Source organism: Aplidium turbinatum, chromosome 8 (assembly GCF_918807975.1).
Source record: "Aplidium turbinatum chromosome 8, kaAplTurb1.1, whole genome shotgun sequence".
Classification (NCBI taxonomy): Eukaryota; Metazoa; Chordata; class Ascidiacea; order Aplousobranchia; family Polyclinidae; genus Aplidium; species Aplidium turbinatum.
In genome coordinates this window covers 26,226,908-26,242,094 of record NC_137479.1, presented here as the reverse complement: position 1 = coordinate 26,242,094, position 15,187 = coordinate 26,226,908, and the positions used below count along the sequence as shown (strand labels likewise).

The following is a 15,187-nucleotide window of genomic DNA, read 5'->3' as shown; positions in this document are numbered from 1 at the left end:
TCACTTTCACTCAAATTCACCATTTGCTTGTTGAATTAAGATCTAAAACGAACCAAAGTACCTGCAAGGGAAAGTAAGGCTGGTTGACTTATTTCGTAGTTTTTTGTCCTCTGGTAGGCGGTATCTCAATGCAGCTCCATAAAAATTGGCCGTTTTATGGCGATGCTTTATGTGATTAAAATGATTTTCAATAAACATTCGAGTTCAAGTTCTTGACGATATTAAATAATTGAAATAAATATTCTAGTGTGACTGTTTTTAACTTAAATCAGAAACCTATAGGCCTATGAGTAGCCTTAGGCTATTTTATAAACTCTTATAAATGTTACACTCCATTTCTTTGGATTTATAAAATGTGTGTTCAAATACATTAGTTCCATCCATTTCAACACGTACTGCAGCTGTGGCATGACATCTTGATCTTCAAAATGATTCCCTGTAACCTGTACCAAAGCAGGCATTTGTATAGGGTACAGAATTATACATTTGTTGTTACTGTCAACTAAAAGTAAAAGTAGCCTAGCTATAAATAAAGACAACGAACTATAAATAACAACACCGATCGTGTAGCTTCCAGACTCTATGTCTGGAATTGAAGAAATAAAACCATTCCAATTTGGAGTTCGTCCACAAAATTTGGTTGTTTGCGGCTAATATATCACAATGCAAACAACCAACAAGACGATGAAGTTCCGGTCAGAAATGCTATAGTTTGCTTTCGGTTTGTTGTCTTTGGATGTAAATTCAACGTGTCAGAAAAATGGCGATGCAAGATCCTAGTGAGAGATTGGACAAAAGAAAAGCATCGAAGATAATATAATAATAGGAAGCAATCAGCAAACTCTTTTTCCGTAAGCAATAGATTGCTTAATAAACTTTTTCCTCATATTCATTGAGAGCTCACAGTAATTGTAAGATTTTTGCGTACAGTACTTCTAGATCTAGACCAGGGGTCACCAAACTACGGCCCGTGGACCGGAACCGGCCCGCCACGTGCTGCGGAAATAACAGCTGTAGTGTAAAATGCCCTGTATTGTATCACAGCAGGGGATAACTTTTCAAGCAACCTTTTGATTTTCATCACAACTTTGCTATTCCACCGCTGACTTTGTTATTCATTGTGCTCAATTCAAGTAAATGGAGATTTTAAATAGTTGTACATCTTTTCGCAATTTGCATCCGGCCCGCATCTGTTAATCTCGCAGCAATCTGGCCCTCAAAGAAAAAATTTTAGTGACCCCTGATCTAGACTAAAGCCTTTCTGGTATTGACGGGAGCTCGATTTCCAACATCAACAAACTGAAGGTTTGCTGCGAGTTGTTGAAATAGCCCGTCCACTACGTGTCGCTATACCGCTTCTTACCCTTTGTATGAAATTTGATGGGTATGATACTAAAGCGTTCCAAGTTAATTTCTTGAAGAGTTGAAAGAAATGCTACACTACATATAGGTTAAATAGTTAATATTTGATAATCTGGATAAAAATAATTTTGATGGAAAAGTCTGCAAACTGGCTATCTGTTTTACTCTCTTTTGCCATCTTTCGACAGGATCGCTTTACCTGTGTCAACTGTCCACTGACAAAGAAAGAAGAGAATAAACAACAGCTGCTGTTTTTGGATAGATCTTTTTGTATCATCCTTTTTCTGATTACATTGTTACATCCTTTACTTTTTTGTTCAGCAAAAACTATTTGCCGCTGTAACTAAAGCAAAATAAAAAATATGTAGTGGTTAAAACAAATATGATATCGCGGCAGTAGGCTACATTATCAAAGTATTTTTTATGTTTTTTCATCACCAACGTAGCCTATTATTTTCTGTTGTGTTAATCGATATATTTTGCCGACACAGGATTTTTGAAACATTTTGACATTCACGAAACTCATGGAACCCAATGTACGGTACACTATGAAAGTTTGTTTTATTTGCAAATTGTAAGGTAGATTGAACAGTCTAGCATTGGTTTGCTTCTGAGCTAGTCAAAATTTTCATTTCTACTAATTAAACCTTGAAGAACATTAGCCCTTTTATGCAACCACGGTACCAAAACCAAGCAGTTTTGCATATTATTTTTTGCCATTTTGAGAGCACTAGCCCTATGCCGTCGCAACTGCCCTTGGTTTCAGTTTTGCATGCAGGAATCAGAATGACATTCTTTTTCTCGTTTATTTATCATTTACGTAGTCTACTTCTACTGACAAATAAGAGTTTGCACAATCTTTCACTGCACTTTCTTTACCTGCCTTTCTTTCCTTACCAGATGCAATTTGTACAATTGACAACTAACTGCGTTTTACCAAAGTATTAGCCTAAATAACTTTCATTTAAACGCAGTTGTTAGGCTACCTCACTAGCACAATTCTGAATGTTTAAAGAAATTTAAGGACATTTATTGACAACACAAAAGTAAGAGTAAAGAAGCAGTAAGAGAGTAAGTAAGTAGTCACTTCGTCTTACACATTTGATGTTTTTAGATATATCATCTAGATGGTTTAGTTTTGAGATTACCTATACTTGTAGTTGTAGTAACAAAATTTAAGCACGGACTTAATGAAATGATCTTGAGTGCCGCAGGTTTCCCACGGTTGCTCTCTAGATCTAGAGCAGGCCTCAACCTATGAAAAATTGCTTCTTATCAAATAATTTTTTTTAAATGTTAGTAACGCTTCAAATATTTGGACAAGATTGGTGAGAGGTAAAGTATTAACAGCAGCCTAATTGTACGACATAATTTAATTATTTTATGTACAATATGCCATGATATAAATACGCTTACTTTTAAATATGCAGCTGTCATAAGCATAACATAGAGTTAAATCTATCATGGACGTACGTCGCAGACAGAGCTACCTGCAATTATTTTAGTGCTTTCATAGTTAGTTACAGCAATCAAACGTGACGTGCACTAAAACGAAAGTTATTCAATACAATTATTTCCTTTGACTTTAATCACACATTATTAAGAAACCATATGATAAAGGCGAACTTAAAATAATGTAGCCTACGTCTTGGCCAATAATTGCATAGCATCCCTATAACTAGGCTTTCATGCTGATTTGCAATGGAAACGAATTTTCAATGCGCAGTATAGAAATTTCTAAGTAGGCTAAAGCACGGTGTGCAATAGAAAACCTTTTACTTAGAATCGAAGCAGGTTCCGATACTCCACATAACAGTAAATGCATCTTCCATGGAATCTTGTGTCAATGGATTTTGCATATTTTGATACAAAAGTGAGCTGGTTCTATTGTTTATTCGACGAATAGACTTTTTGAGAAACTGTCGTTGAGTAAATTGTCGGGTCAAGATTTTCCAATGTTTATAATATCTCTTTGTTTGTAATTTCATTGACTCCTTGCCAAATAACCAGATCACAGAAGAAGAAAAAACTGATAGGCTATAAAGTGATTTTTCCTAATACTGTAAAGCAGTTATGATTGATGCATTTTTTTTATGGTAGATTCTAAAAATGTGATTTATAGACTAACTTAGCAGATCTTTTCTAACTTTTTTACAGTCAGTTATATGAGACAAAAGGTTGAACGTATGATTGAAGTATACAACATATAGTGTGAAATATTTTTACGTGTGAAACGGCACGAAATAGAAGAAATGTTTCAAAGCCAAATGTAGTACAAGTTATTGAACTACAGTAGCTCGTACTTATTGTTTGTTCCAACCTTTACTGCTGTATTACTGTTCAATGTTCATTACAAAAACTTTCATAAAAAGTTTATGGTTTGGTTCTAGGTTTGCCTGGAATATAAATCTTCACATTCTTTCCAGTCGGTTCCTGCTATTTCCATGAGTTTTTGAAGAAAGAGGTTGACCATTTTCATTCCCGGCAACTTGTACTTTCGAACAATGAACAAGTAATAGAACATCAGTACTATGACTTCATAGCCGATCGCAAGCAAGATTATTGGGTTTGGATTTTGGATGAAAGCAGATACGATGAAATAGACAGATGCAATGATGGTGATTATCGGGCAAATAATAGTAACCTGAAAAAAAAAAAATAAGTGGTGCACCTGAAGGATCGGCCATCGGGGCGGATTCAGAAAATAGCCTGAGAGGAGGGGAGAGTTTTACAAAACACAATGATGTGTAGTTCCACATTGATTCGACTTTGCAAATGCAGTAGCCTACACCGTGAATACAGTTTCCTTTTCTGTGTTTCAAGGGACGGTGGCCCACTACCACGAGTCGACCCCCTCCCACGGCTCCATCAGTGCCGGCCATGTTTAATCAAAACGAATAGTTTAAATTTCAGTTTAGGTTAATGTAGTACAGTGTCTATATCAAAACTGTTTTCTGTATGTTCCTTTGTGTTTCATGGCACATTGGGTATCAGCGATAGCGATTAATCAGCTTCAGTTATTTTCTTTGAAAACCTTCCAGTAAACTATAGGCTATAAGCAGTGGCGCCGGCAGGGGGGGAGGCAGGCGGGGCAGCTGCCCCCCAATGTTTTGGGCATCATCTTTTTAATTTTTTTTTTTTATTAATTCATATTAATATTTGCAGGCTTGTCCATGGGAATGGGATTCCCACGGGAATCCCATGGGAAATGTCCCATGGGATGGGATGGGATGGGACAGCACCAAGACGGACTATATAGTCCGTCTTGGACAGCACGAATTGCATTTCCCATGGGACAGTAGCTAGGCATTTTTATTTAAAAAATGATATGAATTGTCATAGATAGACAACTTTTCTGAACTTTAAAGTTAACAAAGTCAATAAATTTTGTCGTTTTGTATCTCTTTTTGTACATTTAGTCCTATCTAGTACACATTAGACTTAAATTTCCATAAATTTAATAACATTTATTGAATTGTATTTTGATGGGAATCCCATGGGATGGGATGGGATGGGACGGGACAGGCATGAATTGCTATGGGATGGGATGGGACAGAAAAAAATGTCCCATGGACAAGCCTGAATATTTGGATCCCAACCTCAAGTAAGTCAACTCAAGTTGCAAGGGGGGTAAAAGCTCTCTCTTTAAAAAAAGGTATGGAAAACTTTGATGACTAAATTGTACAGTAGGTAAAAAGATTTTCTACAGAAGCAAAGATATAGACCTTTTAAAGTTTTAACTAACGTCACATTGATGTAGAAAAATAACAACCTGTTAAATTTTTGATACCTCACACTCCCATGACTTCTTCCGCGCGAATTTTGGCCTTGGTTGCTTGCAGTGATTCTTTCACTTAAACAAAACGTTTTGTTTCAGCAGTTTTGAGTTGTTCGATTCTTAATTTGTAAAGGAGACTCAATTTCTCCAATATTTATCATTTATGTTTCTTCTTTAATCTCAGCAGAGTATAAAACTTGTAAAAGTTTTTCGTCCATACGACGTCATGAATGAAATTATATCTCAAATCGGCGTAATGACGTGACATCATCTAAACATTTTACCTAATAATAAATTAATAAATTCGATCGTCAAAAGTGGTTTGGTGGTGGTAAATATTACGTAATGAAAAAAATGTGATAAAGTTGGAAGACATTACGTCATGTTTTTTCGGTACCCGGACATTTTGCCGAAAGACATTTTGCCGAAACCCATTTTGCCGAAAGACATTTTGCCGAATGGACATTTTGCCGAAACTCATTTTGTCGATTGGACAAATTGCCGAAATTAATGTATTATATGTATTATCGTAACCTAATAACACATAAATATCATTCACGGCAATTAGTTCTTTCGGCAACTTGTCCATTCTGCAAAATGAGTTTCGGCAAAATGTCCACTCGGCAAAATGTCTTTCGGCAAAATGGGTTTCGGCAAAATGTCTTTCGGCAAAATGTCCGCGCACGGTTTTTTCAATACAAATTGAAGTTTAAAATTTATTCTTTTGTTTATAGTCGTAATCCACCTTCAAAGCGGTACTACAAAGAACAATTTTCAATAAGGGGGGCATCAAGAATAGTCTTGAGTTTGGGGGGGGGGGCTGTCGATTCTTCTTATGCTTTAGGAGTGATATCTCTGTTATTTTGGCACGGTTTCAAAATCTGGGATTCACTTTGTAAAATTATTCACGCTGAGCATATCCCAAAATTAAAACTATGTGAATTTTAGAACTGCTCATATACGTTGAAATGTTGAAGTCACTTATGAGTGTAATTTGTAGCGTGAGTTTACACATTATTTTTTGGTAGAGTAATGAAGAACGTGCATTGTAATGTTGTGATTAATTTTTGTTTACATTATTTTACATACAGCCAAAGCCCTTCACGCTGTGAAACAGTTAGGATTAACGAGACATGGGCCAAATTAATTACTTTCATCCAGCTGGTGGGAAAATGTTTCACAATGGAATATGAAATATTTCAGCGGATGTGCTGAGAAATGCCTTATATCTTTCAATCTATAACCTTTATTCGCTCAAAATTTCAGCTCAATAGAGGTGATTAAAAGTTAGGAAAAGTCAAGAAATCTTGTAGTCGCAGCCTCAGTGGTTTTGGAGATACAACTGTTGATACAAAAAAGTTGAATTGACAGCCCCCCCCCCCAACCTTCAAACGGTTTGCGTTGAGTCAACAGATCTATGCCTTAAGGTTTACGTCAGCTCCGGAGATCAGTAAAATATAAGGTTGTCATCTTCGGTGCAACAAGACCACTGATTGATTGGTTTAGTGAGGATTCGTAGTCCCATTGCTTTCATTTTGAGTGATCATACTGATTTTCAATTTATTCCTACAAGACGTTACGTAATGAAAAAATATATAACTAAGGTTGGAAGAAATCACGTCATGTCTTTTCAATTCAAAATGAAGTTTAAAATTTATTCTTTTGTTCATAGTCGTAATCCTCCTTCAAAGCGGTATCACAAAGAACAATTTTCGATAAGGAGGGCATCAAGAATATGTCGACATGACTTTTAAGGTTTACGTCAGCTCCGGAGATCAGTAAAATATAAGGTTCTCATTCTCGTGATTGTAAATGACTATAATTGATAAGTTTGATAATTGAATACATTGTTTACAAGAAAAGCTTTAGCCTATGATGTAATTTCTCGTCAAACTGTGCAAGGATGCAAGCCATCTGCAACTGCTGAGATCGCTTGTTCGATCTAGAATCTAGATTAACATCTAAACAGCTATTCGTTATACAAAACTTGAATATATCAGAAATAGCCTAAAGTAACTTCATTGTCTCAAAGCTTTTTGTTTGACACTCATCAAGATGTATGACCTCTATGACCAGGGCCGGATTAAGGGTTTATGGGGCCCTGGGTTGAGCTGAAAGTGGGGGCCCTTATCAAGTGACATTTTTCGCTAAAAATTAATGGTGGAGTGGGGCAACGACACGGGCCGAGTTGCATGTATCTGTGGCACCGAGTCCCAAAGAGCGGACCAGTGGCGTAGCCAGAAAAAAATGTTGGGGGGGCCAAATATTTGATGAATTGAAGAGAACAACAAAGTGTTTGATTTGAAGCCATCGCCACTTGATGTGCAGTGGCGTATCCTGGTGGGTTGAAGCAATAAAAGTGGTAGGGGGTTAGAGCGTGCCGAAGGCACGCGTATTCTAGGGGGGTCCGGGGGCATGCTCCCCCGGAAAAATTTTGAAAAATTACACTCAAATAATGGATTATAGCGCTTTCTGAAAACACTTTTAGGGTAATATTTGTATGAAATTTATTAGCAGATAAACAGCTATTAACTTATTAAAGATAGCTCTTACACACAAACGGGCAAAAACTGTGGCTAAATTAGAGAACACTAAAAACTCAGCTACACAAAAATTCAATAACTACACAAAAACCCAACAGAGTAAGCCATTCTGAAATTGCTTCCACAAATTAGTTCAAAGAAACGTAAATCGCGTAAATTTTGTGCGATTTACGATTTGCAAAATTTATTGGTGTTATTCTGTGTGTCTAAAACAAGTCCTTGGAGGTGTTAATAGCCAGATGTCTTGGAAAACGATATAAATTTCTACAAACTTTATTATATTTTCAACAAAAGGCTCAACTTCGGAATCCAAACTTGGAAAATTTGGGGGGGGCATGGCCCCTTTCGCCCCCCTGGTTATGCCTATGCAGCGGATCACCTTCTTGTTTGTCCTCGGCTTGCCACCCGGTGCAGTAGGTGAGACCTGTCAGTGTATAACTCCGTTGCGGAAGAATGTGTCAATCTGTGGTGTATCAACAAACTTTAGAAGACTCGATAGAAGAAGAACTGCATCATATCTAACTGACCATCTTGTATCAGATAATGTCTTCAAAACAGGCAAACCATCTAGGAATTTTCGATGGACTTGCCAACGATGATTAGACGAGACGAGCCATGAATAAAGGCTTTGCAACAACTCAAAAACCTCAGCGGCAGAACGGCATGTTTCTACAGGACATTTAGGCTACCGTACTGATTAAATTAAGTGAATGTGCTGTGCAAGGGACATAATGAGCTACACTACATTTCTCGCGCAGAAGAGCTTGAAGACCGTTATACTTGCCACTCATATTGGCAGCATTATCATAACTTTGACCCGTAATCCGTACCATTTTCGGATATTAAAGTATCAAATAAATATGTTTTTTGTTAAAAAAACGAAGAAAAATTGAATAACTGGGGCTGGGCAGGGGTGCTGCAGCACCGCAGCACATATGGGTGAGCCGTCCTTGCTTGTTTGAGATACGAATTAAAGCAGTAATCTCCAGCTGTGCAACTAAAAAAATTAATAGATTTTTTTCTTTGAGGTGGGGGCCCCCAAAAGTGGGGGCCCTGGGCTTCAGCCCAGTCCGCCCCCCCCTTAATCCGGCACTGTCTATGACGTTACATTTTCTAAACTTTGGGTTGACTTCAGATCCCTGACTTCAGAGCATAAAAGTTAGTGACTTACCGGAATAAGATCGCTTTTTGAATCAACCAAGGAGAAAATTGATAAATAATAAAACAGTAATAATCTCGCAAAAAAAAGCAATCAACCTATGTGTCTAAAACAAAGTTTGCCTAATTTTAAACGAAACTGCATTAAAAGAGCGAGTTTTGCCAATACCAAGCATTCAAATATCTCAGTCTGGAATTAGCAAACAAGAAAACATAGAGACTTAGCTTTATTTTCGAAAAATGCCAAAGAAAACATGATCTTATTCTTTTGCTATGCCACCGGACAGCACCATTTTACAGAAATATTCATACCCACAATTTTGTTGAAAATGCTCTCAGAATGCACCAAACTGAAAGTAATTTTTCAAAATTTTCTGGGGGAGCCCCCCCAGGCCCCCCGCCGCTAAGTGTCGCCTTCGGCGAACACGCCATCGGGCTTTGCCCGCCGGCTGTCAACAACCCCCCTTTCAAAATTTTTGACTACGCTACTGTCTTGCACTGTCAATATTTTGCCCCCCCATTGTTGAAGGTCTGGCGGCGCCACTGGCTATAAGTTATACACCCTGCTACGTCTCAACAACGTACAAGAGGGAAAAATACACGACAATTTTTACAGCTTTGAAAAATATATGGAGGTGTTAAAATAACCTCATTATTTATTTTAATCTTACCTTATAAGGTCTATTCAAATCAGGAAATTTTCTTCTCAGAAGAAGGACACTTGCGGCGCTTAACCCATGCCAGATCCATATGTAGAAATTGAAAGCGCTGACAATCGTGTCAAAGTCTCCGATGAGAATTAAAATTAAAGTGGTGAAAAAGTTCAACACAAGACTCGGAGAAGGGGAAAAGTAACGGGTATGGATCATTCCAAATACCTATTTTAAACAAATAGTTCTCGATCATACTAAAAATATAAGTTGTGAAAGTCATTCATCAACATTACGTTCTCTATTATGTACGAAGTGTACGTAAATACTACATGTATACATTTTCAGTCCTTTCAAGTATAAGATTGATTTTTGATATAGCAATGTTGGCCATTCCTGTGCGATGATCATTAACAAACTAAATCGCGCTTTGTTTGATTTTTCAAGGAGTGTTTTCACCAAGTGCGTTTTGGATCATTTACTATGCTATGAATAAACTCGCTTTCACTAACCTAGCCCGCCATCTGTCAATACAAATCAAGTCATCAACATTGCCTTCGAAATGCTTGAAACAGCTGAAGTTTGAAACAATACAAACCAGATCTAAAAAATTGAAAAAAATACTTACTTTGGGCGCTAACCCGGATCTGCCAGCCACAAAAACATCTCTAGCATTCTGCAAAACCAGCCCATTGACATTCCCAGCAGTAGAGACGCAGACAAATAAAGGAATTAACCAGGCCAATGATCCTAAGGCTTTGTTGCCAAATATTGTTCCGACTGCTTTTGATGACATCATGTCGGTTGCTGGCAACACTGGAAAAGCATGCAAACAAAAATGAAGACATGTAAATTGTAGCCTAGATGTGGAGTTTTTCATTGGAATTCAAACTGAGATTTAAAACCAAATAATACAACAAGACATTATTTCAATTTTAATCAACTATGCAACAAACGCATCGAACATTTTCAGCATGTAGCTGTGCATCGCGGTCAAGTGATAAGAGCGTCCGGTTCTAAATCAGTAGACTTTGGTTCGATACCCTGTCGGTTGTACCAAAGCCCAAAGGCTTTCCAAAAATGGTACTCACGCTTATCCCTGCTTGGCACTCAGACAAGAAATGGATTTAAGGTAATACTGTGTAGCCTACCCGCTTTCTCCTCTACCCGCTTTTCTCCTGCGCTGACACTGTCTGCGCTAACAGCTGAGTAAGCTACAACGGATTGCTGCAATTGATAGACCGCTATGTGAATGTAACACTATTCTCATGACAAGATGGACTTTCATGCTGCAATAAATGCTTTAATTCGACAAAATAGTTATCTTCACTAGAACAATGGTGGCCTACTTTCGAAACTGAGCCAGGCGCACAACCTGACACATGGCCACCTAAAGATACGGCCTGATTTGTCACATTTTGCAGAAATTTCCAGGATTTTCTAACTTTGGACGAACGTTTAAATAAATTTTTCTAATAATTAGATTTTTACGCTTTCTTTATTTTTTTCACCAGATGACACAATAGGTTTTAACATCCGCAGATGTTGAAAAACAAAGAAAATTTGATTTCGAAGATTTTAGTCAGACTGTTAATTTTTCAATAACAGTCTGATTTTGCGTTTTTCAATTTACTTTTTCTCATTTGCTATTGCTTCCCCAAGACAAGAAAAAAGTTTCATGTCATTAGGAAACCGTAAAAAGTAAAAACATCTCAAAAAATGTCAGTCAAGCACTAGCAGTAGCTGTAATCAAAATCTGCAAAATGTGACAAATCAGGCCGCATCTCCAGGTGGCCATGCCTGACATTAAATAGCAGGCATATAATTGTTTGTTTGGTGAAAGATCGGTGTGTAGGCTAACTGGTAGCCTGGGAATTCAAGGATTTCGATTTTCTTTCAGATAAAATTCTGCGTTAGATTTATCGAAATTTTGTTTTACAGTGTAGCATGTTTTACATAAACTAAAGTGAAAAATCTTAATCAAAGCCTAATGTAAAGAACGTCGAACAACACCAGCTTTCCAGTTTCACAATCATGACGGTTGTCAACTAAACGAAATGATTCTGTTGTTGTAACTTGATGACAGGCAGCACACCTGTATAGACTAGAAAACCCGCAAGGACGACAAGGTTATTCGGAGCTGCCAGTCTGTTTTGAATTATATTATGTGTTCTGTTGTGTAATTACTCGATTGTTTTCGTGCTGGAAGGACAAACAAAACATCTTTCTCTTTCTTTCTCTAAGTCTAAGGGACATAATATAGCCTACTGGTCTGAATAACTCTGAGAAATCTGCTGTTTGCGCAAACGGCGCAAGTAATCTTTCATACAATCAGGGGCGTTGACAGGGGGTCCAGGTGGTACTTTTTGACCCGGGCCAGGAATATTTAAGGGGCCCGCATTTAAAAGATTCCCCGCGACTTCAAACATTATCAAGATCTTAATATACCGGTAATCAGATCTAAAGGAATTGCCATCAAAAGTTAAAACAGCCACTTCAGCTGTCAGATGGTAAAGTACCGGGCCCCCTTCCGGATACCGGGCCCACTTCAGCTCTCTGGTGGTAAAATAGCCACTTCAACCACCAAGCAGTAAAATAAAAATTTAGTTTAGTCTGGTATAGTGATTTCCCTAACCACGAATAGGGAAGAGTGGGGCTAGTTTGAACAGGGGCAAGTTTAAACACTGCTAATAGCTCCTCTCCGAAAGTAAATATATCGAAGCTCTGTTGTGCCATCTATGCTTGCATAGTTACCGAGTACCAGCAACGATTTTAGTCGAAATAGATTGATCATGCAACTTTCCAGAAAGTAAAGACTGTTTTGGGGGGGGTAAAAGTAAACTTTTTATTTTTGCTTGTAGTGTTGTAACGCAGTCTGCAGTAAAGTTATTTGAAGTTTCTTTGCAGTTTTAAAATACCTACTCACTGACTTTCAGATGGCCTGTCACTTGAACTGATAGCTAGTTAGCTTGGTAGTGAAATTTAAATAAATGTCCACTGGATGTTATGCGGGCAAGTTTAAACGTGATGTTTAAACTTGCCCCATCAAATTTGCTAAACCGTTTTTGTGTTATTAATTGTGTATTGAATTGTTTTTCCTAACTTAAATTTACATTCAGGTTGTTTTAGTTGAAATAATTATGAGAACCTATAAGAGAAAGACAGATAGGGGCATATCCACTAGTGTTTGTGTGGCCGGGAGTTCTCTGGAGACTGATGACTTTTCTCCCTTAAGGATAATGCCTATGCCAAAAGCTCCAACAAGGCAAAATGCAGGAAAAAGAAGAGCAGCAATCTTGACAGATACCCCGGAAAAAAAAACTTGAAGAAGAACTAAAAGGAAGAAAAAGAAAACCAACAAAACCCTTGAAAAGAAGGCTGGGATATCTCACAAAGGAAACAACCAAACGTGAAGAGATGTGGTTCTGTCTGGTGTGCAGCGAGCCGTATACGAACAGCCATCCTGGTGAAGAGTGGGTAAGGTGTAATGGATGTCGTCAATGGGCACACCAAGACTGCACAAAAGACCTCCCAGACTATGTATGCCATAACTGTGCCACAGATTCTGAGTGAAAACATGCGATGAGACACTTGATTGACATGAGACTGTAATTCGATTTGTGGCCGAATTTTCTTGATTTTCTGTTAATATTTGTGTTGTTTTTTCGATACACCTTGTTCTTTTTTCTGTTTGTTCTGATCTAAACTGCGAAACTGCATTATAACACGAAGTTATCCAGTTGGTAATGGCTATTCTTATGATTTTTAAACTTACCCCTTGCGCGTTTAAACTTACCCCGCACACGGGATAAGTTTAAACACTTGAAAAATATTTTTTATTTCAGTATAAAATCTAAACTGTAAAAAAGTGTTCAATTTTTTTTTTGCGTGGTAGCCTATCTAAAAATGCTGTAGGTATGTAACAAAGCTAAAACAACTTTATTCCATAAACAAACATGACTGTGAGACTAAATAACGTGAAAAGTGTTCAAACTAGCCCCACCTTCCCCTATTTAGTGAAATATAACCCGAAACACGAATTTCAAAATAAACAAGTTAATGTTTTTTTAAACTCAAAAACTGAAATGGCACAGGTAAGAAGATTGCTATCCCTCTTTCTGGACAAAAAATTACTCCAAAACCGCTTTTCAGATTGCAGCAATCATCAAATGTTTGACATAGGCTCAAAAACCTTTCCCAAATCAAATTAAAAACTTTCTGACCGTCTGCACTAACTTTGCTGTAAATTCTCTTCTGGTGAGCCTAGAATGACCAGTGAAACATCAATGGAATCGGGAAGTAATACTCTAGCGCCATGTGACAAATAAAAGTTCAAAAAAGCAACCGCTAGATAGAGATAGTAAATTTTGCGTTTCTAAATACGTTTCAGTTAGTCGCAGCTTTGTCTCATGTCAAAATAGCTATCAAATAAAATAAAAAATGACCTGAGAAGTATCCAAGGTTGACAAACATATATATCGTGATGACTGAAAGGAGACCCAAAATTGTAGCTCTTGGCAGATCTTTTGCTGGGTCTTTTATTTCTTCTGACACTGAGTTTAAAGCATTGAATCCTTGATAAGCGAACATGCCTTGATAAATAGCCATGGAAATGTCAGCAATGGAAAGATGAGATAACGCTTCGGTTTGAAAGCTTTTTTCAAAATTCTCAATTCCTGCAGGGCTTCCCTTTGCTAAATGAACAATTCCAACAATGGCAATCAAAGCCATTGCCAAAAATTTCGCAACAAAAAATATCACTTCAAATTTGACGGTGATTTTCACGCTAGTATAGTTGATGTAGAATAACACAAACAACAACATAATTGCAACAAGCTTGATAATGTTGTCTGGTGGATTGCAGTCTCCAAAAAATGGAGCTGTAAGATATCTTGCAAATATCAGACAAGTAGCGGCACCTCCGTCTCTCAGCTTCCAAATGTAGGCAAAGGACACGATGGGTCCATACACAAGTTTGAAATTTAAAAAGTCCATTCCAGATGTTTTCAAAGATGCTCCGATTTCACAATAACACAAAGATGAACACATTGATATCAATCCACACATCAACCAAATTATTAAGCTCAGTCCAACACTTCCATGGACTCCTTTTAGTATCCCAGTTGGGGACACAAAGATTCCCGATCCCACCATTGCCCCGATTGCTATGGAAACGCCCGACCACAAGCCAATGCGCTTTTTCAAAGCAAAAACTTCAAGCTTGTCATCACTTAACTCAGCTTCGTTTTTCGAACTCATTGTGTTTTTCGTCAATCCAATTTTGATGAAAAATAAGTTTGTTCTGTAAAATGCTTAATTGTAATAAACTATAACAGTTATGATAGAAAGTAAATCGAATAAACATTCTGCTGTAGCCAGCGTATCTTAGTAGGTTAGGGCTAGAAAATGCCTTTCGATGACGTGGGTTCGATTCCCACCCCTGTCATGACTATTTTATCTTCTGTAATTGTTAAACAAAGTTCAAATCACTGATCAACTCTCTGAGTGCTAAAAGGATCATAATTAGACGGTAGTCACTTAAACATGTTTCGATTGGTTGACAGTGTCTTTGGTCTTACTGAGAATTGACATGTTAAAGTGGCTACCGGCTACGTAGCTATCAACAGTAGCTGAACTGAAAGCTTATTCAAGCAGCAACATAATCTGAAATGGTTTCAGTTTTTATATTACGCCTT

At 37.5% G+C, this 15,187-nt stretch overlaps 1 protein-coding gene across 1 annotated transcript; it reads right to left on the bottom strand.

Annotated features, from left to right (window-relative positions):
* Positions 1-3,748: 3,748 nt before the first annotated feature.
* LOC145776202 (b(0,+)-type amino acid transporter 1-like) lies at positions 3,749-14,750 on the bottom strand. Its single transcript, XM_082587604.1, has 4 exons — positions 13,937-14,750; positions 10,120-10,307; positions 9,513-9,719; positions 3,749-4,006 (listed from the first exon to the last, which is right to left on the bottom strand). Exons 1-4 carry the CDS (start codon positions 14,748-14,750, stop codon positions 3,749-3,751), a joined length of 1,467 nt encoding a protein of 488 aa, XP_082443730.1.
* Positions 14,751-15,187: the final 437 nt, after the last annotated feature.

Coding starts and splice junctions, on each gene's coding strand:
- LOC145776202 (XM_082587604.1), bottom strand. CDS start 14,750: ATGAGTTCGAAAAACGAAGCTGAGTTAAGTGATGACAAGCTTGAAGTT. Junction 10,308..13,936: donor CAACCTTGGATACTTCTCAG/GTCATTTTTTAT, acceptor ATGCTTTTCCAG/TGTTGCCAGCAACCGACATG. Junction 9,720..10,119: donor GATCCGGGTTAGCGCCCAAA/GTAAGTATTTTT, acceptor TGTTTAAAATAG/GTATTTGGAATGATCCATAC.